Source organism: Diabrotica virgifera, chromosome 1, assembly GCF_917563875.1.
Source record: "Diabrotica virgifera virgifera chromosome 1, PGI_DIABVI_V3a".
In the NCBI taxonomy this organism is placed as follows: domain Eukaryota; kingdom Metazoa; phylum Arthropoda; class Insecta; order Coleoptera; family Chrysomelidae; genus Diabrotica; species Diabrotica virgifera.
In genome coordinates, this window is record NC_065443.1 from 303,816,776 (window position 1) to 303,839,997 (window position 23,222).

A 23,222-nucleotide genomic window follows, 5' to 3' on the forward strand; every position below is an offset into this window, starting at 1 on the left:
ATTTGACTTAAACTTTCAAATGCGGTAAGCAGACTTGCTATTTTATTTTTTAATCAAAAGTTATTCGGGTTCAAAAATTGCAATTTTTCGATTTTTTTAAAGTTCAACCGCGTTTATCTCGAAAACTGTGCATCCTACGAAAAAACTTGTAGAAATATTTTTTACTTAAAATGGCCCAAAAAATACAAAATATTGTTTTGTTTTGCCAAAAATCGCTGTTATTTGATTCCTCAAGTTCTTGGTCTATAACAATCTTATCGACATCCGGATCAACTGTTACCCAAAAAATTCGTGTTCTTCGGGTCAAAATACATAAAAAAAACTTGAGTAAGTCCATCTGAATTAACGAGGCCGTTGTACCCCCCCTGGCGACAGGACTAACAGTTAATATTCTACAATAAAACACATTTTGAATTTTTGTAGGATGGTCCCTTATTTCACTCATAGCCTCATTTAATCTTTGGTTACTCAGAAATTTCCTAATCTTTAAAAAGGCCGCTCTTGATTGCTCCATTGATCGAATTTCTGATTTTCTCTTAACTTTTACTGATAACAGTGATAACCATGTTTTTTGTTTTCTTTATATTAATTGTTTAGCCCGCTTAGCTACCGAGAACAATTTTTTCTATATTGTTCATTGCTTCCCGCGACCTGTAATGAGTCTGTAACTTTCTGAAACAGCACGTGGCTTCATTTTTGTCTCAGAAGTTAAAATGCCTAATTCCAAACAGCATCTGAGCGAACTGGATATATTATGTATCTGCTTACCATGTAGTGCTTCCGTTGTTTGTCACATGTATTTTTGAGTTTGTTAAAAAAATTGTAACCTATGAGATATTGCACACAACCTCTTCAAATATTTTTTCTACGAGCGTGCAAAAAAGTCTACTTTTCCGCACGCGTTTTAGTTTGGAAAATTTTACTTTTCCGCGCTGAATTTACATACATATTGTGTATGTGTTTATAGGCGATTGTTTTAAGTTAACAGCATATTTGAAGAAAAAAAAACGTAGGATTCACGCCAAAAAAAGCAAAGATTTTCACCAAAGAAGAAATTTATAAAAAATTTATCTGAACCTCCAGATGACATATATTTAATGATTAAAGTAGCTGCAATATTTGGATTAGCTGGCGCATGCCGTAGAGAAGAACTCATGAAAATAACGATAGATGATACTGTGGATAAGGGGGATTTTTTACTGGTGAGGATACCAGACTCAAAAAATCATAACAGCAGAAGTATTGTAATATCAAATGACGTAAACGATGATAAATATGCAAATATTATTACACTCTGGGCCAAAATTAACGGGCCACCTTAAAAATAGGTCATTTTTGATGTCTTATTTCTCCTAAACCTGTTGTCTGATTTAAGTGATTTTTTAATATGTTATAGCCTTATTCCTTGACAATATCGTTATAATAATATTGTTGCTAAACAGGTAAATTTTGATTGTATACCGGGTGTACGAATCAAACTGTGTTTTTTTCTTAAAGTTTGCATCACCCTGTGGAATATTCTAGCATTTGTAGAATACTGAAATTAAAACCTAACTATAGCCTCATGCTTTCCCAACATTTTGTTTTTTGATTGATTCGCTTATGTTGGATAATAAAAAAGTTAGGTGCTTTAACAACTAGACATGTTTTTATCAATACAGGGTGTTTTTAAAAATTTTTGGAAAATTTTAAGGGGTAATTCTGCATGAAAAAATAATGACAGTTTGCTTTATAAACTTATGTCCGCAAATGCTTCGTTTCCGAGATAGGGGGTGTTGAAATTTTTTTGACAAACTGACGATTTATTTATTACTTTAAAACCGGTCGAGGTATGCAAATGCAATTTAGTGGGTTTTATGACGTAGTTATTGCATATTTTTTGACATACAATTAAGAATTTAAGTTTCACCATTGGCGCCCATACGGGTAATATGATGGCTCATATTACCCGTATGGGCGCCAATGGTGAATATTAAATGCTTAATTGTATGCCAAAAAATGTTCAAAAACTACATCTTAAAACCCACCAAATTTCATGTGCATGTCTCAACCGGTTTTAAAGTAATAAATAAACTCACCTACAAAATTAACCGCCCACCTTGTATCTCTTTCAATTTGCAGAAATTGTTAACCTTGGACCACATTTTATGAAGGATACGGTGAAAACTACCTCCGCAGAAGAGAAATAATAATTTTTTTGAAAAAAGTCGTTTATTACAGCAAAAATCCAATGAAAAAATCTTCGAAGAAAATTCAAATTAACAATATTTTGGAAATAAAAGTCTAATTGAAAAAACATTGGGTATCAATAATGAGTGTTGCCGCCTCTAGCCCTTAGAACTTCTTGGAGCCGGTTTGGCAATCCATTCATGATATTCTGGATATCGGATTGGGGGATATTTTGCCTCTCCTCTACCGCAGCTGTCTCCAGCTCTTCAAGGGATGCAGGGGCTGGTACTCTCGCTCTTACCCGTCTTTTGAGGTTGTCCCAGATATACTCAATTGGGTTAAGATCGGGACTGTGTGCTGGCCATGGTAGAACTTGAATCCCGACTTCATTAAGGTACTCACGGGTAGATCTTTCTGTATGGCAACGTGCATTGTCATGCATTAGTCTGAAGTTATCACCAATGATTGGTGCAAAAGGCATGACATGGTCTTGAAGAACTTCTTGCACGTATACTTGGGCATTCACACTGCCTCTACCGAACACAACAAGATCAGTACGCGCTTCGTAAGAAATACCTCCCCAAATCATTATTGACCCTCCTCGGTAAGCCACTGTTTCGGTTATAGCGCATGGAGCAAACCTTTCATTTTGACGCCTATAGCCACATTGGCGTCCATCTGGACCTTTTAGGGCTATTCTGCTCTCATCTGAGAACAGTATATTCTTCCATTCCGCCATAGTCCAGTTAGCATATTCTCGCGCAAAATGAAGTCTAGTCCTACGGTGTTGTGGGAGCAGTTTTGGTGCGCGAGCTGGACGGAAAGCCATCAAGTTTATTTCTGACAGTCTTCTTCTAATCGTTTGTCTACTCACACTAACGTTTCTCACCTCAAAAAGAGACCTACGAGCTTCAGAAGCGGTGCAAAAGCGATTTCTCAATACTGTGGTGGCAATGAAGCGGTCATCTTGAAATGAAGTGCATCGTTGTCGGCCTTGATCTGGCCTGCAGTTGTACGATCCTGTCTCCCGAAATCGTCTGATGGTATTTTGTACCGTAGTTCTGGATAAATCGAGCGTACGGGCGATATGACGTTGACTGTAACCAGCATCAACTAAAGCCACTGCCCTAGCAGCATCTGTTGGAGCGAGTGGCATTTTTAAAATCACAAACAATAAATTTTAATAAGCACTAAAATTCTAACTTAAACAATATTCGCTCACAATGATATGAAATTACAGGGATTGCTCAAGAATTGTTGTTAACACGGAAACAGATTTGCAACAATGTCGTACAACGACTATATGTCAAAAATCTTTCAATGACACAAATTTAGGAAACAAACTGTCACAGACAATGTAAACAAAACAATAATAAAAGTGGCGGGGTTAATTTTGCTGGTGAGTTAAATCGTCAGTATTAATGAAAAACATGGCTAGTTGTTAAACTACCTAACTTTTTTATTATCCAACATAAGCGAATGAATCAAAAAACAGAATGCTGAGAAAATATGAAGCTACAGTTAGGTTTTAATTTCAATATTTTATAAATGCTAGAATATTCCACAGGGTGATGCAAACTTTAAGAAAAAAACACTGTTTGATTGGTACACCCGGTATACAATGAAAATTTACCTGTTTAGCAACAATATTGTTATAAGGATATTGTCAAGGAATTAGGCTATAACATATTAAAAAAATCACTTAAATCGGACAACAGGTTTAAGAGATATAAGACATCAAAAATGACCCATTTTTAAGGTGGCCCGTTAATTTTGGCCCAGAGTGTATTATTGTTATATTTTAATTCAATTAATTAATTAGTCCTGTCGCCAGGGGGGTACAACGGCCTCCTTAATTCAAATGGACTTACCCAAGTTTTTTTTTATGTATTTTGACCCGTAGAACACGAATTTTTTGGGTAACAGTTGATCCGGATGTCGATAAGTTTGTTATAAGGGTCTAGGACGTTTCATCGCCGCCGTTTCGATGCCGCCAGTTCGATGCCGATGCCGGCCGATTCATCGCCAGTCAATTAATCGTTATCTGATATATTTCCGAATTTTCGACAGTTACAATTATTAGTTATTTTTAGTATTAATTAGGAATTCTAGGAAATGCGAGATATGACGGCGATGAAATGGACTGGCGATGAACCGGCGGCATCGAAACGGCCGGCGATGAACCGGCGGCATCGAAACGTCCCATTCCGTGTTATAAGCAAAGAACTTGAGGAATTACATAACAGCGATTTTTCGCAAAACATTTTTTTGTATTTTTTGGGTGATTCTCAGCAAAAAATGGTTTTACAAGTTTTTTCGTAGAATGCAGAGTTTTAGAGATAAACGCGGTTTAACTTTCAAAAAATCGAAAAAGTGCAATTTTTGAACCCGAATAACTTTTGATTAAAAAATAAAATAGCAATTCTGCTTACTGCATTTGAAGGTTCAAGTCAAATTCTATCGGTCTTGATTATTTGCATTGCTAAAAATTAAGTTTTTATTTGTTAAACAAAGCCATAAACACATAGTGTTTCCCGTGCCAATGCATGCGTTTTAATGTACGTAATCTACGTAGAAATTGTCTGTATGCCGGGGTCTAGGACGTTTCATCGCCGCCGTTTCGATGCCGCCAGTTCGATGCCGATGCCGGCCGATTCATCGCCAGTCAATTAATCGCTATCTGATATATTTCCGAATTTTCGACAGTTACAATTATTAGTTATTTTTAGTATTAATTAGGAATTCTAGGAAATGCGAGATATGACGGCGATGAAATGGACTGGCGATGAACCGGCGGCATCGAAACGGCCGGCGATGAACCGGCGGCATCGAAACGTCCCATTCCGGTATGCCGGTATGCGCCTACTCGTTCGAATTCAAATGAGAAATGCATTAAAAACATCATTCAATCACTATGTGTTTATAGCTTTGTTTAACAATAAAAAAATTAATTTTTAGCAATTAAAGTAATCAAAACCGATAGAACTTGACTTGAACTTTCCAATGCAGTAATCAGAATTGCTATTTTATTTTTCAATCAAAAGTTATTCGGGTTCAAAAATTGCAATTTTTCGATTTTTTGAAAGTTCAACCGCGTTTATCTCTAAAACTATGCATTCTACGAAAAAACTTGTAAAACCATTTTTTGCTTAGAACGACCCAAAAAGTACAAAACAATGTTTTCTTTTACGAAAAATCGCTGTTATGTGATTCCTCAAGTTCTTTGTTTATAACAATCTTATCGACATCCGGATCGACTGTTACCCAAAAAATTCGTGTTCTACGGGTCAAAATACATAAAAGAAAACTTGGGTAAGTCCATCTGAATTAAGGAGGCCCTTGTTCCTCCACTGGCGACAGGACTAAATTAAAATTTGGACATTTATAAACGGTCGTAGAAACAATATTGTTCCTAACTCTTGCGGAAAGTCTCTTTTCCGCACTCGAATTCTTGCCAAACTCCGCTTAGGGTCGTTCGGCAAACTGCAATCGGGTGCGGAAAAGTATGACTTTCCGCACTAGTTAGGAAAATAACTATAGTAATATACTAATCAAGGAAACCTTTAACTTATTAATGCTTATTGCCTCTTTGTAAAACCGCTAGTCCCACTACTCCTTATACAAAAGATGATACCTGGTACCCCGACAACCAAAGTTGAATGTGTATGTGTAGCGATAAAAATGGTGGAATAAAGCTGTGCGAAGGTTAATACTTTACATATAACACTTACCTAAAACAACTTTTTCCAAGTACTCCATTTCCATTAAACATTCAAAAGTCAGTTTGTTGTCATGCTTAACAAGAACTCTATTTATTTCTTGTCTCACCTTCTCTTGAATATCTTGACGTTGCGCTAGTTCCAGTAAAGCGAATGACATTGTAGTTGCTGACGTTTCAAATCCTGCTGCAAAGAATACAAAAGCTTGTGCAGTTATCTGGTTCAACGTCAGGGCTCCAACATTTGCTTTATTCTTTTGAACCAGATTTCGGTCATCATCAGCTCCGACCTTTCCAATATTCTTTAGTTGTATAAGAAGATGCATGAAATCCTTGCGATAAACGTTATTCTTCTCCCTATACTCTACAGTATTTTTAACTAAATTTAGATAGAAATTAGACGTGTCTTGGTCAAAAAACGAAACACCTAAAAATTTGCTCAACCACTCTGGAAATACACCAAACAGTATGAAAGCAAATGTGGATCTTAGTGTTGGCGTGAAGACTCTATTACCGTACTTTCTAAAGTCTGAGTCGGGGTTTTCTAAACTCTTTATGTCCAAACCAAACGCTACTGACCCGATGACGTCAGTTGTAAAGCAGCCCAAAGCGTATTTGATGTCTATCGGTTCTTTTTTTGCAGCAGATTTGTTTAGCAACTGCTGGAGTCCACCAGTGCACTCTACCATCGTCTGGAACATCATCTTCATCTTACCTGCAACATTATTTTTTTGAAGTGAATACTTCTTATTGTTCGCTATGGAATTTTGGCGGGCGAAAAGTCATATTGGGCGTCATTCAAAACCGTGACGCAATAGTGACGCGAGAGCGTCATTCAAACATCTTTTCGCAAGAGGTTCGCTTGCGGTTCAAAGATATTATACACATAGATTAGGCCAGTTCCGAAAAATAGCGTAACGCGGAGCAGTTCGGGTCGGTGGTCTATCTATCTTTCTCTAGCAGCGCTTAGCTTTCTCTCTGTAACATATAATGGCTGCCGCCTCTGTGTTTGTGTCTTTTCATTACTCCCACCTCTTGGTAGATACGCTCACACTCGCACGGCAGACAAAGATAGCTAGACCATCGTACTTGATATTGGCATTACACCCCGATGCATTGACTGGCATATAACTAGCATGGTCTATGGTTAACATGTCTTTGTTGCGGTTACCCCTTGTAGTATAAGTACGTTACTTAAACCACAGAATAAATAACCACACAGAAGCGAAACTCAGGCCCAAAACGGTAACATAATTTTCATGCTCATGCGTCACGTATCTGGTGCAAACCTCACTTTTGCGACTGACAGTAACAGTTGTTTTTAGTTAAATTTTATATTTATATATGTTTTATTTTATATTTTATTTATATTTGATAGTTAAATTTTATATTTCATATTTAATTAATAACTACCTGTCAAAAATATCACATCTTTTGGAATGGTCTATTCCTTAGCCTTAGAACATCAAGTTCTATTCTGTAAATGGTGCACAAGGTCAAATATTTCGGTCCCAACAAAATCAATGGAAACGACAGTCAGATTCGCTTCTGTGTGGTTAGTTATTCTGTGCTTAAACTTATATACAGTCGGAAAAATCGAAGAATAGGGCTTTTCATCGATTGTCATTTGTTTCGAGCTTCTGTCATATGTTGTACATTTGACAGAAGCTCGAAACAAATGACTGTGAATGAAAAGCCCTATACGCTGTAAGCTCGTACGTAGAGGGGATATTCACAAATTCGCGAGCGCCAGTAGTGACAAGTCTGTAAACGTTTACTGGAAATTTGACATAAATGTCAAAGTGATTAATTTAAAATTAAAATTAAAAACATTAATTATAAAAAATATTAGTTGGTCAAAGCTGTGGTATATATTTTTACCTTAAATATACTTACGTTTTAAATACTGAATTTAAGTTTTTTTTAATGTTCCGTAATATGTAATTATAAATTAATCTATTAATCTTAGCGCCATCTACACGATAATTGTGAAAGTATCCGAAGTAAGAAATTCATATTTTATCAATAGAACGTCAAAATGATTAGCAAAATCTTAAAAAAATCGATTACAATTGAATTTTTTTTGCGTTGTAAATATTAAGCGATAACAATTAAATAATACATTTAAAAATTACTGGTGAAAGTTGATTTAGTAATCCGCTAGGAGCGACACCAGCGAAACTCGGAGCGTATACCCATGAACGATCACATCAATCACTCATTTTGTATTTGCAGTCTTTATAACAAACGTTTGTTATTTATAGAAAAAGATAGCCAATACAAAATAAGTGATTGATGTACAAATTATATGGGTATACGCTGTGAGCTCGTACGTAGAGGGGATATTTATAAATTCGTGAGCGCTAGTAGTGACAAGTCTGTAAACGTTTACCGGAAATTTGACATAAATGTCAAAGTGATTAATTTTAAATTAAAATTAAAAACACTAATTATAAAAAATATTAGTTGATCAAAGCTGTGGTTTATATTTTTACCTTAAATATACTTACGTTTTAAATACTGAATTTGCGTTTTTTAATGTTCTGTAATATGTAATTATAAATTAATCTTGGCGCCATCTACATGATAATTGTGAAAGTATCCGAAGTAAGAAATTAATATTTCATCAATAGAACGTCAAAATGATTAGCAATATCTTAAAAAAATCTATTACAATTTAATTACTTTTTAGCGTTGTAAATATTAAGCGATAACAATTAAATAATAAATTTAAAAATTACCGGTGAAAGTTGAATTAGTAACCGCTAGGAGCGACACCAGCGAAGCTCAGAGCGTATATTGTTATATTAAATTTTATAAATTAAATTTATTAATTTTATTTATATTAAAATAATATGTTTAAAATTGAATAAAGGGATTATATTGCTTACACAAATTATGTTATATTCAAATAATAATTAATATATTTGTATTTATATCAGCAAAGCATAATATATTATGTTATTTACGTTTAAGTTTGACACATCTGTCAATGTCGAACTAAATTTTAAATTAGGTATTAATAAAACATAATTCACATTTGATAGTAAAAATTATTATATACAATAAATAAGACGTTTAAAAATACAATTTGAGTATATTATGAAAGGAGTAATTATGGTTCTTTTCATGAGCATATTTCAGTGCGTCACAGTTTTTCGATTTCTCTCTAACGCATTAAATTGTATGTGACAGAAAAAACGCACGTCTCTGATTACATTTCGTCGGTGACATTTATACCATTTAATCTAGTTGTCAATAGATGGCGCTAATAATATAATATTAAATAATATTATATTATTCTATATAAAAAAAATTTAATCTGTACAATTTATAAGACTATACAAATCAAAGAAAATACCATTTTATAAATGCAATAAACACAATTGATTTGTTTTTATACCAAATTGCAAATAAAATGTGACAACTGTCAGATTTAACTAAAATGTGATGTTAGAATAAATGTCATAAATGTGTATTTATCACGGACTAACCTTTTTTTCTATCATTTGTGACGCACTGAAAAATGCCCATGAAAAGAACCATATTTATTAACGACTTTAAAAAGGTTTGTACACTTTTGTCTAACGGCCACCTCCTTAACGGGAGTACCTAATAATAAATGTACTCTTCCATCTATTGTCTCCGATTCAAATACGTTGACGATTTACTATAGTTCATCAGTAATTACATGTTCCGGGCATATTTGAGAAGGAGCATAATAAGTCAACTATTATTATAGTCTGGGCAGATTATTGGAGAATAGGCCATTTTTGGGAATAGTTATTTACCAGCAATTTTATTGCTGTAATCGAATCTAATGATTGTATATATTAATAATATAGGTATGCAAAGTCCGCACATAGTGTGCTACTTTTTTTATAAACAAAATGAAGCCCGAAAATCGTGCTTTTTCAATTTTTGCTCTATAACTCCAAAGATTTTAACTTTACACCAAAAACACCCATATACAAATTCACCGTAATTAAATTCTGCATGGAGCCGTGTTTTTCCCGATTTACTCCGACGAAAATTTTCCCCGGAAAATGCGAGTTTTCCAGCAAAATCTTTAATTTTGTATTTGTAAATAATTGTTTACTAATCAAGTAATTGTTTATTAATAATTAAATAACTTGGTAATATAAAATCTCTTTTCGTATAGATTATAATTCCAGAAGCCGATGGAAATTAAATGAACAGTTTAGCAACAATTGAATTGTTAATTAAAATTTTACGGTAGCTATAATACCCACAATAATTATGATACATAAGAATAACTATGATTTTGTTTATAAAAAGACACTGTACCTACAGTAGGAAAAATGAAAAATACCCTTGAACGAACATATAAAACACGCTGTATTTTCCTGTCACAGTGTTACACAACAAATTGGCCAGCGCAAGTACATTTAATAATTTCTGTTATGGGTATTCTTTCATTTTTCCGACTGTATCTAATGTACTTTACAGAATTGAAATTGAACTATTTAAGCGGCCTCAGGAACATTTTAAAATTATAAACAATTTTTTGGCTTATAAACAAATAGAATATCTCGGTAAATATTAAATTAAATTAAATCATGAAAACGGTACTGGAAAAAAAGCAGCAGGATGCTTCTTATAAAAGAAAAAAACGTTTAATTGTGCTGAATGGTTCCTGAGATACAACCGGTCAAAGTTGACCGGCATTTACGGCAAAGATATAAACAATAAGATCATAATTTTCGAACCGTCACCTTATTATTTTTGTCCTCTTTCTCCGCACCAATTTTCATAACTTTAAAATACTAATAACATATATTATTATAATAAACACTATCGATATTACTAGTGAAAATTGCCAAAAATAGCAAAATTACAATCAAAAATTAGGTTGGAGAAAATGTAATCTAAAAGTTCAAAGTCGGTATACGTTAAAAAAAATGCAATTTCTCGGCTTTCAGTGGAGCAATTTTCTTCATTCTTTTTGTGTTCCCAAGTAACTCGAGTAGAGCCATATAACTAACGCATTATTGAATGTCAAACTTGTTTTTGTTCTGTTATAATAAATTAATTTATTGAATATAACAAAAATTTTTAATTTGTTTAAATAAAGATTGCTTAAATAATTATACAGCTTTCAAATGAGAATATTTGTGTTTTTAACGCTAAAAGGTACACTTGTAGTAAGTTTACCTAAAAAAAGTCTACAACTGGAAAATTTGTGTAGTTTTCTTTTCTTATAAATAAATTAATCTATTATAACAAAACAAAAGCAAGTTTGACATTTAATAATGCGTTAATTAGATAGCTCTACTCGAGTTACTTGGGAAGAAAAAAAGAATGAAGGAAATTGCTCCATGGGAAGCCGAGGAAATGCTTCTTTTTAACGTATACCGCTTTTGAACTTTGAGATTACATTTTCTCCAACCTATTTTTTGATTGAAATTTTGCTATTTTTGGCAATTTTCACTCGTAATATCGATAGTATTTATTATAATAATATATAATAATATAATAAAAAGCTTTCGAATATAATAACATAGTAAAAAGCTTTCGAATTAAGTAGAGGGCTAAAGAAGAATGTTGCAGTTTTTGCTGTGGAACTCTGCGAACATCATTTAGAAAAAAAAAAATAAAAAAAAATATAATATAAAAAATTATTAAAAAAATACAAAAATAATTATATATTAGTAGAATTGTTTATTAGAGATTAATATTAGTATTAGTTTTAGGATAAGATACGAAAAAATGACTAATAAAATAAAAAATAGTAAAACTGGCGAATGGATTTAGTGTACGCAGTCATATAAACCCAAATAAACAATAATAATATATGTTATCAGTATTTTAAAGATATGAAAATTGGTGTGGAGAAAAAGGACAAAAATAAAAAGGTGATGGTTCAAAAATTACGATCCTATTGTTTAAATTTTTGCCGTAAATGCCGGTCAACTTTGACCGGTTGTATCTCAGGAACCACTCATCACAATTAAACTTTTTTTTCTTTTAAAAGAAGGGTCCTGCCGCTTTTTCCAATACCGTTTTCATGATTTAATTTAATTGAATATTTCCTGAGATATTCTAATTGTTTATAAGCCAAAAAATTGTTTATAAATTTAAAATATCCCTGAGGCCGCTTAAATATTCCAATTTCAATTGTGTAAAGTACATTAGATAGGTACCGTGTCTTTTTATACAAAAATCATATTTATTCTTATGTATCATAATTATTGTGGTTACTATAGCGACCGTAAATTTTTATTTAACAATTCAATTGTTGCTAAATTGTTCATTCAATTTCCATCGGCTTCTGGAATTATTATCTACACGAAAAGAGCGTTTACATTACCAAGTTATTTAATTATTGATAAACAATTACTTATATAAAATTTTAGTTGAAAATTAACCAGGGAAAATTTTCGTCGAAGTAAATCGGGAAAAACACGTCGCTATGCAGAATTGAATTACGGTGAATTTTTATTTGAGTGTTTTTGGTGTAAAGTTAAAATATTTGGAGTTATAGAGCAAAAATTGAAAAAAACACGATTTTGGGCGCCATTTTGTTTATAAGAAAAATAGCACACTATCTGCGGACTTTGTATACCTATATTATTAATATATACAATCATAAGATTCGATTCCAACAATAAAATTGCTGGTAAATAGCTTTTCCTTGTATTTTGCTAATTAGCCCAGAGTATATGTATATGTAATTACCCACCTGAAGTAAAGGTTGGGGTCAACTTTGCTCTCATATCCTTCCATTTATCATCTTCTAAGTTAAACAGATGCGCCGAAATTGGATCAGTCTTTTCATTAAAGACTTGTCCGTGGTTTGGAAAGTTCCAAAAATCCTTAATCAGTATACTCTTTATAAGGTCCAAATCCACCGGAACGAACTGTGGTGCAAAAAACGCATAGACACCGCCATATTTCTTCCCTTTTGACTTAACTTTTTGGTAGAGATCGTCCATCACCTCGGTCAAGTGAACGTTTCTCTTCATCACTTCTTTTAAATTTCCGAAGAAGAAAACTGGTTCGAGATAGTCGACGTTCCTGTCTTTCCAGTAGGAAAACTTTTTCTGAACTAGTAAGTACAATAGGAATACTATGGTCGATAACAAGAATATTATCGTGGTAACTTCCATGATGAAGTATTTTTGAGCTGAAACTAAATCTGAAAATCATGAAAATCCATAGAATGGCAACTCTTATAAGAGCCAAGCACTAGTTATCTCAAAACTATACAAATCTAAGATGTATAAAATAGTTAAGAAAGATCAATTCAATTTATAATAATGTATAAGTATAGTATTAACTACATTGAAAAACGATTTTGCCTAAATAAGAATAATTTCAAAACATTTGCATGATGCACATCAGGTGACCATGCGATACACTTAGGGCCGGTTGTTCGAACGGTAATCAAAAGTAATCATTATCAAATATTTAATTACTGTCACAACTGTCAATGTCAACTTCTATTGGGTTGCTGAAAACATAATTATTGATTACAATTATGAAATTAGTTAATCAATTATGGTAATAATTGTTATGTTAATTGATTAACTGATCTCATAATTATAATCAATTATGTTTTCAGCAACCCAACCAAAGTTGACATTGACAGTTGTGATAGTAATTAAATATTTGATAGTGATCATTGTTCGAACGCTAATCAACAATGATCACTATCAAATATTTAATTACACTAACAACTGTCAATGTCAACTTTGGTTGGGTTGCTGAAAACATAATTGATTACAATTATGAGATCATTGAATCAATGAACATAACAAATTAACATAATTGATTAACTAATTTCATAATTCTAATCAATAATTATGTTTTCAGCAACCCAATCAAAGTTGACATTGACAGTTGTGACAGTAATTAAATATTTGATAATGATCATCGTTGATTAGCGTTCGAACAACCGACCCTGTGTATAATATATTTCACGTGTTTGCGACTGTTATGGATTATCCCTACTGGACACTCTACAATCAATAGTCCACTCTACTGGACAGCATCAGAAGTACAAAAGCAAATCGCTCTAGTAATGAACCTATGAAACAAGTAATTTCTATATTTAAAAAAATCATTTTTTATAGTATTAATAAGAGGTTATTTCACACTAGAAAGTCGGAGGGGCCAATTTGGTCCCGTTGAGATTTAAAGTTATTGTAGTTCTTTTATTTGAAGCAATATTAATTTCATATTTTATGACTTTTAATATTATGATACAAAGCCTTATTTAACACAAAAAAATATTGTTTACTAAATTTATTAAATGGTTTTTCTAACGAATCTACCATAGAAGTCTAAAGGGGCCAAATGGCCCTGTGTAAATTATTATCGTTTTCTGGGAAATTCGTCGAGCATTTCTCTCAAATCCTGTCGGATGGGTAAAGGGCCTAGCCGGGTAAGATGGTGAAAAGTGCCCCCAACCCAATTTAAATTCCATATAGGCCACTTTTTAGCACATATAGAGGAACTCACTTTCTGAAATTTTTAGCCCCCTAGGTGGTCACGTGACCCCCCTAGAGCCTAATTAGGCTTTTTATGTTTTTATTTTTTCTCTCAGCCGCATCAAGAGCTAGCCAAAAACTTTATTTAAAAAAGTTGTAAGTTTCAAAAAGATCTATAAGAAAAATTTTTTTTTATTTTTTTGGCGGGAAATTCGAATTTTTAGAACAATTTTAAACTTTTAAATACCTCTGAAAAAAAACTAAGACACTCGTTTTTACGAAAATTAATTATAATGTGTATTTTTGCACAATCTTTCACCCTTAACTTTTTTCAGATTTTTAAAATTGGTGAAACGTACCTTTAAAAATAAAAAACCGCATTTTTTCGGTTTTTTTTTCGTTTTTTGATACAATTTTATACATATTTTTCAAAAAAATTAACACCGTCACTAGAATAGGTAAAAAGCTGAAAAATAATTGGGGTTTGCTTAATAAAAATTTTTTGTAACGATCTCCATTTTCAAGATACAGGGCGTTGAAGAAAACAAAATTTTACATATTTTTTACGATTTTTCCGAAACTACTGGCAACATTGTAATAAAACTTGGCGGGTTTTAAGAGGTAGTTATTGTGCATGTTTTGACATACAATTAAGGATTTGATATTCATCATTGGCGCGCATAGGGGTAATGGTCTGAATTTTCAAAGAAAAAAATATAGTGCGCCACTGACATATTTCAAATTAACAATCATTTTTGAATTCCTCGTTCAATTTTCAATAAAAAATCTATCTTCTCATTTTTTCATACGACGCGCCGTTTTACTGCAAAAAATAAAATATCTTAACGCTTCCAAAGTATTCGAATTAATTTTGATAATAATGGATGTACGAGTTTATTATGTAGATGTAGAAAGTACTAGAAGTTCGAATACTTTTTAAGGGTTAAGATCTTTTATTTTTTGAATAAAAATGGCGCATCGGATGAAAAAATAAGAAGATACATTTTTTGTCACAAATTGAACGAGAAATTCAAAAACCATTGTTAATTTGAAATATGTCAGTGGCGTACTATCTTTATTCTTTAAAAAGTTCAGACCATTATCACTATGCGCGCCAATGATGAATATCAAATCCTTAATTGTATGTCAAAACATGCACAATAACTACCTCTTAAATCCCGCCAAGTTTTATTACAATGTTGCCAGTAGTTTCAGCAAAATCGTAAAAAATGTGTAAAATTTTGTTTTCTTCAACGCCCTGTATCTTGAAAATCGATGGCGTTACAAAAAATTTTTATTAAGCAAACCCCAATTATTTTTGAGTTTTTACCTATTCTAGTGACAGTGTTACCTTTTTTGAAAAATATGTATAACGAAAAAAAAACCGAAAAAATGCGGTTTTTTACTTTTAAATGTACGTTTCACCAATTTTAAAAATCTGAAAAAATTCAGCGTGAAAGACTGTGCCAAATTACACATTATAATTGACTTTCGTAAAAACGAGTCTCTTAGTTTTTTTTTCAAAGTTATTTAAAAATTTAAAATTGTTCTAAAAATTCGACTTTCCCGCCAAAAAATAAAAAAAAAATTTCATATAGATCTTTTTGGAACTTACAACTTTTTTAAACAAAGTTTTTGGCTAGCTCTTGATGCAGCTGAGATAAAAAATAAAAACATAAAATGGCTAATTAGGCTCTAGGGGGGTCACGTGACCACCTAGGGGGCTAAAAATTTCAGAAAGTGAGTTCCTCTATATGTGCTAAAAAGTGGCCTATATGGAACTTAAATTGGGTTGGGGCACTTTTCACCATCTTACCCGGCTAGGCCCTTTATATTTATGTATGTTTATTGTAAGTGGTTACCCTTATACTGGTACTGATCATCTACGTAATAAGGATAAAATTGTTGGTGAACACAAGTGAACACAAAGATACCATTGTTGGTGTAGAGGACCAAATGATGCGTCTTTATACTACAAAAGTAACTTCAAGACGATGGCCTATGTACGTGTTTTATAATACTCTTGACTTGGAAGCAATAAATGCATGGATTATTTATAAAGAAATAACTGGAAGTAGACTCAGTCTTCGTAAGTTTATTCTTCGGCTGTGTGAAGAATTATGGGCCCCATACCTTGCCTCCCGAAATCTGGAACTACGCCTATCAACACCAGGTCTACCAACAACTATCGCTGTTACTATTCAAAAACGAAAAAATATCAGCTGAAAATATTTTGTAAAGGAAATCATACTTCCAATCATTGCCACGGCTGTAACAAAGCAACGTGTGGAAAATATCAAAAACTGCAAACTGTATGGTGTTCCGAATGTTTTTGATAGCAGCGAATGTGTTAAGCAATGAAAGTAAAAAATAAAATCAGATTCTGCCATCTAGAGTAGATTTAATTTTAAATGTAGTAATGAAACAAAGACTTACTCACAATCGAGCAAAGACCATCACATTAGTACAAGAGTCTACAATAAAGTGATTTCAAACTTAGCTACATTTAAAACACATCCACTCGAGCATTGTCTTTCTCCTGTCTAACACAACATCCTTTGTTTCACAGCAAGCATCTTCCTTCAGGATCCATTCAAATTTCAAAAAATTTACTGTGTTTTGACCTACGTAACATGTCTGTTTGCCCTATTCCTCTCCCAGCTAACCTATTAGCATAAGTTGGACGTATTAACATGTTAACAACTAAGTGGCAACGCATCCCTTGTAACGGCATCATTTAACTACTTGTAACGCCGACCTGAAGATCGAAACCGGTCGTCAAAGTATAATTAAATGATTGTGAGTAAGTCTTTGTTTCTTTGTTTCTTTGTTTCTTTCTTTTTTCTTTCTTTCTTTCTTTCTTTCTTTGTTTCTTTCTTTGTTTCATTACTACATTTAATATGGACTCACATATGCAACCCATTCAATATTAGATTTAATTTCTTTAAACTGAGTTTTAATTGATTAAAGAACGTGGGGCCAAAATGATCCCTTCGGGCTTTCTAGGTAGGCATGCTAAGCCAGACTTTCTAGTGTTAAAGTAAATAGTCACGGATTCCAGGCCTATTTTCACCATTTACTACTAACAAGCTAATTTTTCGTGAGTAGCTTCATTTTGACTAGACGCCCAACTTTTTTCCTTACAACAATTTCCATATGTGGTAGATAACAAAGATAGCAGGGATAGTCCAGTCGGGTTAGACAAATAACAGGCCTAACCTTGCATGTCGGGCTGCCTCAAATTTTATTTTTCTAATTTTTAGGGGAGGGTAAGAGTAATGTAAATTTAAAATATCGACTGAATTCCGCCGTTACGTTAGCCGTCATTCTGATTTTAAACGGGAACCGTTTTTGCGCAATATCTCCGTCATTTCAACTTGAGTATTCGAGGTAGTTTCCATAGGCATATAAACTTATTTCAAAGACTTTGTAAACGTTAAAATGATTTATTTTTCTGCATGAAAACGACGCCTCATATGAAAAAAAAGGCAAGAAAGATTTTTTGTCGTAAATTGAACGAGGAATTCAAAAATGATTTTTAATTTGACATATCTAAGTAGCGTACTATTTTTTTCTTTAAAAAAATTCAGACCATTACTCGTACACGCGCCAATCATGAATATAAAATTCTTCTGTTACCTCTAAAGGAGGTCATTTTGAACATTTGTGGTATAGCTTTGCACCTAGTTAAAATCGTATTAGTAATAATATTTTCTGTTATTGTTCTAGTTTAGTACAATTTTATTGGATAGTTCTTGATGATGTATTAAGAAATGAAAAATTAACTGTTCTAATTGGGAAATAAGCCACAATTTAACTTGAAAAAATAATTTTATTAACGTTACGACTTCCACATCGGATGTCGTTGTCAAAGAAATGAAAATTACTGGCCAACACGTTTTATTTTTTGCATAAAACCGGTGCAGCATATGAAAAAAGGCAGGAAAGGTTTTTATCATAAATTAAACGTGGAATTTAAAAATAATTTTTAATTTGAAATATTTCAGTGGCGTACTATTTTTTTTCTTTAAAAAAATTCAGACTATTACCCGTGACGCTCCAATGATGAATACAAAATTCTCAAAATTTGAGAAACCCAAAAATCTCAAAATAAAATTCTCAAAATTCTTAGTTGTATGTCACAAATGCGTAATAATCCCGTATCTCGGAAACGAAGTATCTGCGGATATACGTTTATAGAGCAAACTGTCATTATTTTTTCATGTAGTATTCCTTAAAGTTTGTCATACTTTCTTACTAACACCCTGTATACAGGGTGGGGCATTAGTGTGACAAAGTCCAATTACTCGTTTGTCGTAAGAGATCCGAAAAAAAGTTATTTACATAAAAGTTGGGGGACGCATAGGACCATAATTTAAAAATATTTTCAGATATACAGGGTCACCCGTATTGACAGGGTGACACAAACTTTTGTTTTTTTTTTTAATGGAATACCCTGTATATTTTTACATTTTTGGATTCTCCTCGATGTCTTCTTTCTCAAAATATAGAGTTTTGTAATATTATACGAGGTAGTTTAAAAGATAATTACGTTTTATTGTTAATTTCGTAGCAACATTCACACCCTGTAGAATTGTAGTGATTTGACATCAAAAATTTTTAAACGATTTTTAATATAGTCTACTATTGTTAATCATTAATAATATAGCGAAAAGTTTAATATTAATATAAAGGGTTGGTCAAAACTCGGAATGAGTATTTTCTGAGTTTTCTTAAATGGAACACCCTATATTTTAGTATTCTAATGAAATGATATTTTATGGTACTTTTTTATTTCTTAAGTATTCCCTATACCTAACTGCTTTAATTTTTGAGTTATTCGTGATTCTTTAATCTAAACATTAATTGCAACAAAAATTACGTGAAATTTTATTAGTTGGCTGTGCAAATATTCAATCAAAAATATTTTTTCGAAAAAGAAAGTAGATATTAATCTAGACTGATCCTTGATTTATTAATTTTGGATGATATATATAAAGAAAAAGAAAAGAAAAGGAAGTTGAACTTACAATTAAAGAAAAGAAGCTACAGTATCTCGGACATGTGATGCGGGGCGAGAAGTATGGCATCCTACGACTCAAAATGCAGGGAAAGATAGATGGCAGAAGAAGCATCGGAAGAAGACGAATTTCATGGTTGAAGAACCTGAGAGAGTGGTTTGGATTCAGCTCGAAACAACTATTTAGAGCTACTTCCTCAAACATTAAAATAGCTATGATATTAAAAGATGATATATCCAAATATCTACGTAGTTAAGATTGTTGGTGCGTAAAATATGAATAAAAACATAAAAAATTCTACCTAGTTGTCTATGACAATAAATTTGCTAAAACATTTGGCATTATACTATTTTTATAGTTCCAGTTGCTTTGTTGCCATTACTAATATTAATTTTTTTAATGAATAACTCATGAGTAACTGATCAAAATAGTTTCTGTGCTAGGAGAGTATAAAAAAATGTGCTACTAGCAATAAATATTTTTCACCAGCAATTCCCTGGTAGACGAAAACCATGAAGAGAAACTTTTGAAAGTACACTAAAACAATTTCAACAGTTTAGGTCTAGATAATTATATTATAAGAACCTTCTTCCTAATATGCAGATCCTCAGTTACACTAAGGATTACATTTAATTCATTTACAATAGTTTTATTCAATCAGGATTCTCGTAATTTAAGTATCCTGTACAGTGAAACCGTTTCAGTATACTTTCAATAGGTTCTCTTCTCGGTTTTCGTTTACCAGGGAATTGCTGATGAAAAATTCTTATTGCTAGTAGCACATTTTTTTATACTCTCCTAGCACAAAAACCATTTTAATCAATTACTCATCAGTTACTTATTAAAAAATTTAGAATTAATAATGGTAACAAAGCAAATGGAACTATAAAAATAGTATAATGTCAAATGTTTTATCAAATTTATTGTCATAGACAACTAGGTAGAATCCTGTATGTTTTTATTCATATTTTACGTATTAACAATCTTAACTACGTAGGTATTTGGATGTCTCATCCAAAATTAATAAATTAAGGATCAGTCTAGATTAATATCTACTTTTGCCACCTGAATATTTGCACAGCCACCTAATAAAATTTCACGTAATTTTTGTTGAAATTAATTTTTGGATTAAAGAATCACGAATAACTCAAAAATTAAAGCAGTTAGGTATAGGGAATGCTTAAGAAATAAAAAGTACCATAAAATATCAATACATTAGAATACCAAAATACAGGGTGTTCCATTTAAGAAAACTCAGAAAATACTCATTCCGAGTTTTGACCAACCCTGTATATTAACATTAAGATTTTCACTATATTATTAATGTTTAACAATAGTAGACTATATTAAAAATCCTTTGATCATAAATAGAAACTTTGATGTCAAATCACTACAATTCTACAGGTTGTGAATATTGCTACGAAATTAACAATAAAACGTAATTATATTTTAAACTACCTCGTATAATATTACAAAACCCTATATTTTGAGAAAGAAGACATCGAGGAGAATCCAAAAATGTAAAAATATACAGAGTGTTCCATTTAAAAAAACATAAGCTTGTGTCACCCTGTCAATACGGCTGACCCTGTATATCTGAAAATATTTCTGAATTATGGTACTATTTGTGCCCCAACTTTTACCTAAATAACTTTTTTTCGTATCTCTTACGACAAACGAGTAATTGGACTTTGTCACACTAACAGTGGCGGCTCGTACCACTTTAAGAAGGTCAAAAAAGTTATAAAACAGAAATTAAAAAAAATAGGTGCTGATACTTTTACCTTATGTAGCTTATGTATATTTATCTGAGGCGCCAAGAAATTGTTCAAAATTTATCAAAAGAGTTCCGTAAATTCATTAACAATAAAAAACTCTCAACTTACAACCATTATTTACTGCTAATATTACGATTTAGTCTCTATTTACAAAATTATAAAAATAATACTATTTCTATTTCATTATTCACACATGAACAAAGTTGTGTTAATACCACTTTTAAAGTTTACGATACATCCATCTTGTTTTTTTTTTGTTACAAAGTTTTCAATGACTTTATTATTAAAATTATCAATACCATTTACAAAATGCTTCTCTGCAGATAACATACCTAAGTCGTTCTTCTTTCATTGTACATTTAACTAATGTTTTAATTCGTTTTAACATCGAAAAACAGCGTTCTGCTTCAGATATTGATATGGAAATGGTAATTAAAATATAGTTTCTTCCAATGTGCTTTTTAAACCTTCCTCATTTAATAAAACTCATAGCGGAATAGCCAGAGAGGTAGTACTTTATTTGTCTCACTAATACAGTAGGTACTTCTAAGTCAGTTTTAAAAAGAGTTTTGTTTAAAAATTAAAATTGTCTCCATGTTTCATTAAAAAATGATTCGGGGAAACGACGCTTGTAAGCAGAAAACTTCTCCGACATAAATAAATTAGAAGCAACTACATGTCAGGAGACGGTAGACCTTTGAAAGATCTGGAACTTTAAATATTATGAACCTTTAAGTCGTTGTCTAATTCGGCGCTAAAATTGACCTGTTCCTTAAATATGCCTCTATTTTGTGAATTTTTTTTCGTCGTGACCTCTTTAAGCTAACTCGAAAGCTCCACAAAACCTTATAAAATTTGTAAAAAAAACCACCAAAAGAGTTTTTTAAGATACTAATCTCATTCATTGTCAATTAATAAATTAAACTTAAGAAATAATCAAAATATTATTTATACTACACCCACGATCATGATGCACTAAAAGTTTAATAATAATATTATAAATACAAAAACTTTAACAGAAAATGGACATAACAAAAGCAACAAGCCAGCACTTAAAGAAACTCAAAATCTTGTGCCCGGCACGAGATTCCTATTTAAGGTATACTAAATAGTCCAATATAGCTCTTTCTCTGTCACTTATATAGGATGCTCGTAAAATCTTTCTCTTTTCGGCCATGGCAGTACCAATTTTGGCTCAAGATTCTGCAGCCGAATAATCTCCGCTGTAAGTGGGAGCGATTGTACTACGCGCACAGTTGCCAGATTTTATATAATTTATGAAGATAAAACAAAATACACACAAAAAAATAACAGGCATTAAAGATTTTAAAAATAAAAAATATGCTTCTGCATAGTTAGGAAGGTAGTGCCATGGCTCTATGGCATTACCTCACGGACCGCCACTGCACACTAATGCCCCACCCTGTATATAAAATGCGTTAAAAGAAAGAATACGTTTTCTGTAGAGATGGTGTTAAAAAAATTCAAAGACAGAATGCGTGAAAATAGCATCGAAGCAATTAACTTAGTCATTATTGACAATCCAAAAGATGATACGGACGATAATGATTATGAGTATGGATCTAATTCTTTATTACACTGTAACGGTAATACGTTTTTATTTTGTTATTTATAGTCCAAGAGCTGGAAGCGCATTTTGCTCGTGATAAGAAATAATATGGACAAACTATTCGGGGATGTGTTTAATTAGTCGTGTATATCACATTCCCAGGCGGGCGAAAACCAGAGCGGAGGACGAGGGTAACTATAAGGGGTCAAAGTCGCGGTTTTTTATTATTTTTTTTTTGTGACGCTCGTGATCGAGATAGTGCACAAAAATTTGGGAATTCTGGATCTCGGAGGTAAACTACACTATGTTATTTTAAGCAACTTTTCAGTAGAGCAGTTTGAATATTTTAAAAATCTTGTATATCCCATAATTATGTAACTTTTCCTCTGAAAGACAATGTGATCATATTTTAATTATAACATATATCTGGTTTGTAGAACACAACTAATATAACGTTAAAATTTGCTCTAATTACTGTAATTAATGGTATTTTACAGTGACATGGTGCAATTT

General features: G+C 32.2%; 1 protein-coding gene across 1 annotated transcript in view; it reads right to left on the reverse strand.

The window, feature by feature from the left end:
• The window catches only part of LOC126878542 (uncharacterized), a 71,111-nt gene that overhangs the window by 37,565 nt on the left and 10,324 nt on the right, over window positions 1-23,222 (reverse strand). Inside the window, exons 2-3 of the mRNA XM_050641315.1 lie at window positions 12,591-13,046; window positions 5,901-6,602 (exon numbers count right to left, since the gene is read on the reverse strand). Of these exons, the coding sequence (XP_050497272.1) occupies window positions 5,901-6,602; window positions 12,591-13,017 (1,129 nt within the window). The 5' untranslated portion in view covers window positions 13,018-13,046. The remainder of the gene's footprint in view (window positions 1-5,900; window positions 6,603-12,590; window positions 13,047-23,222) is intronic.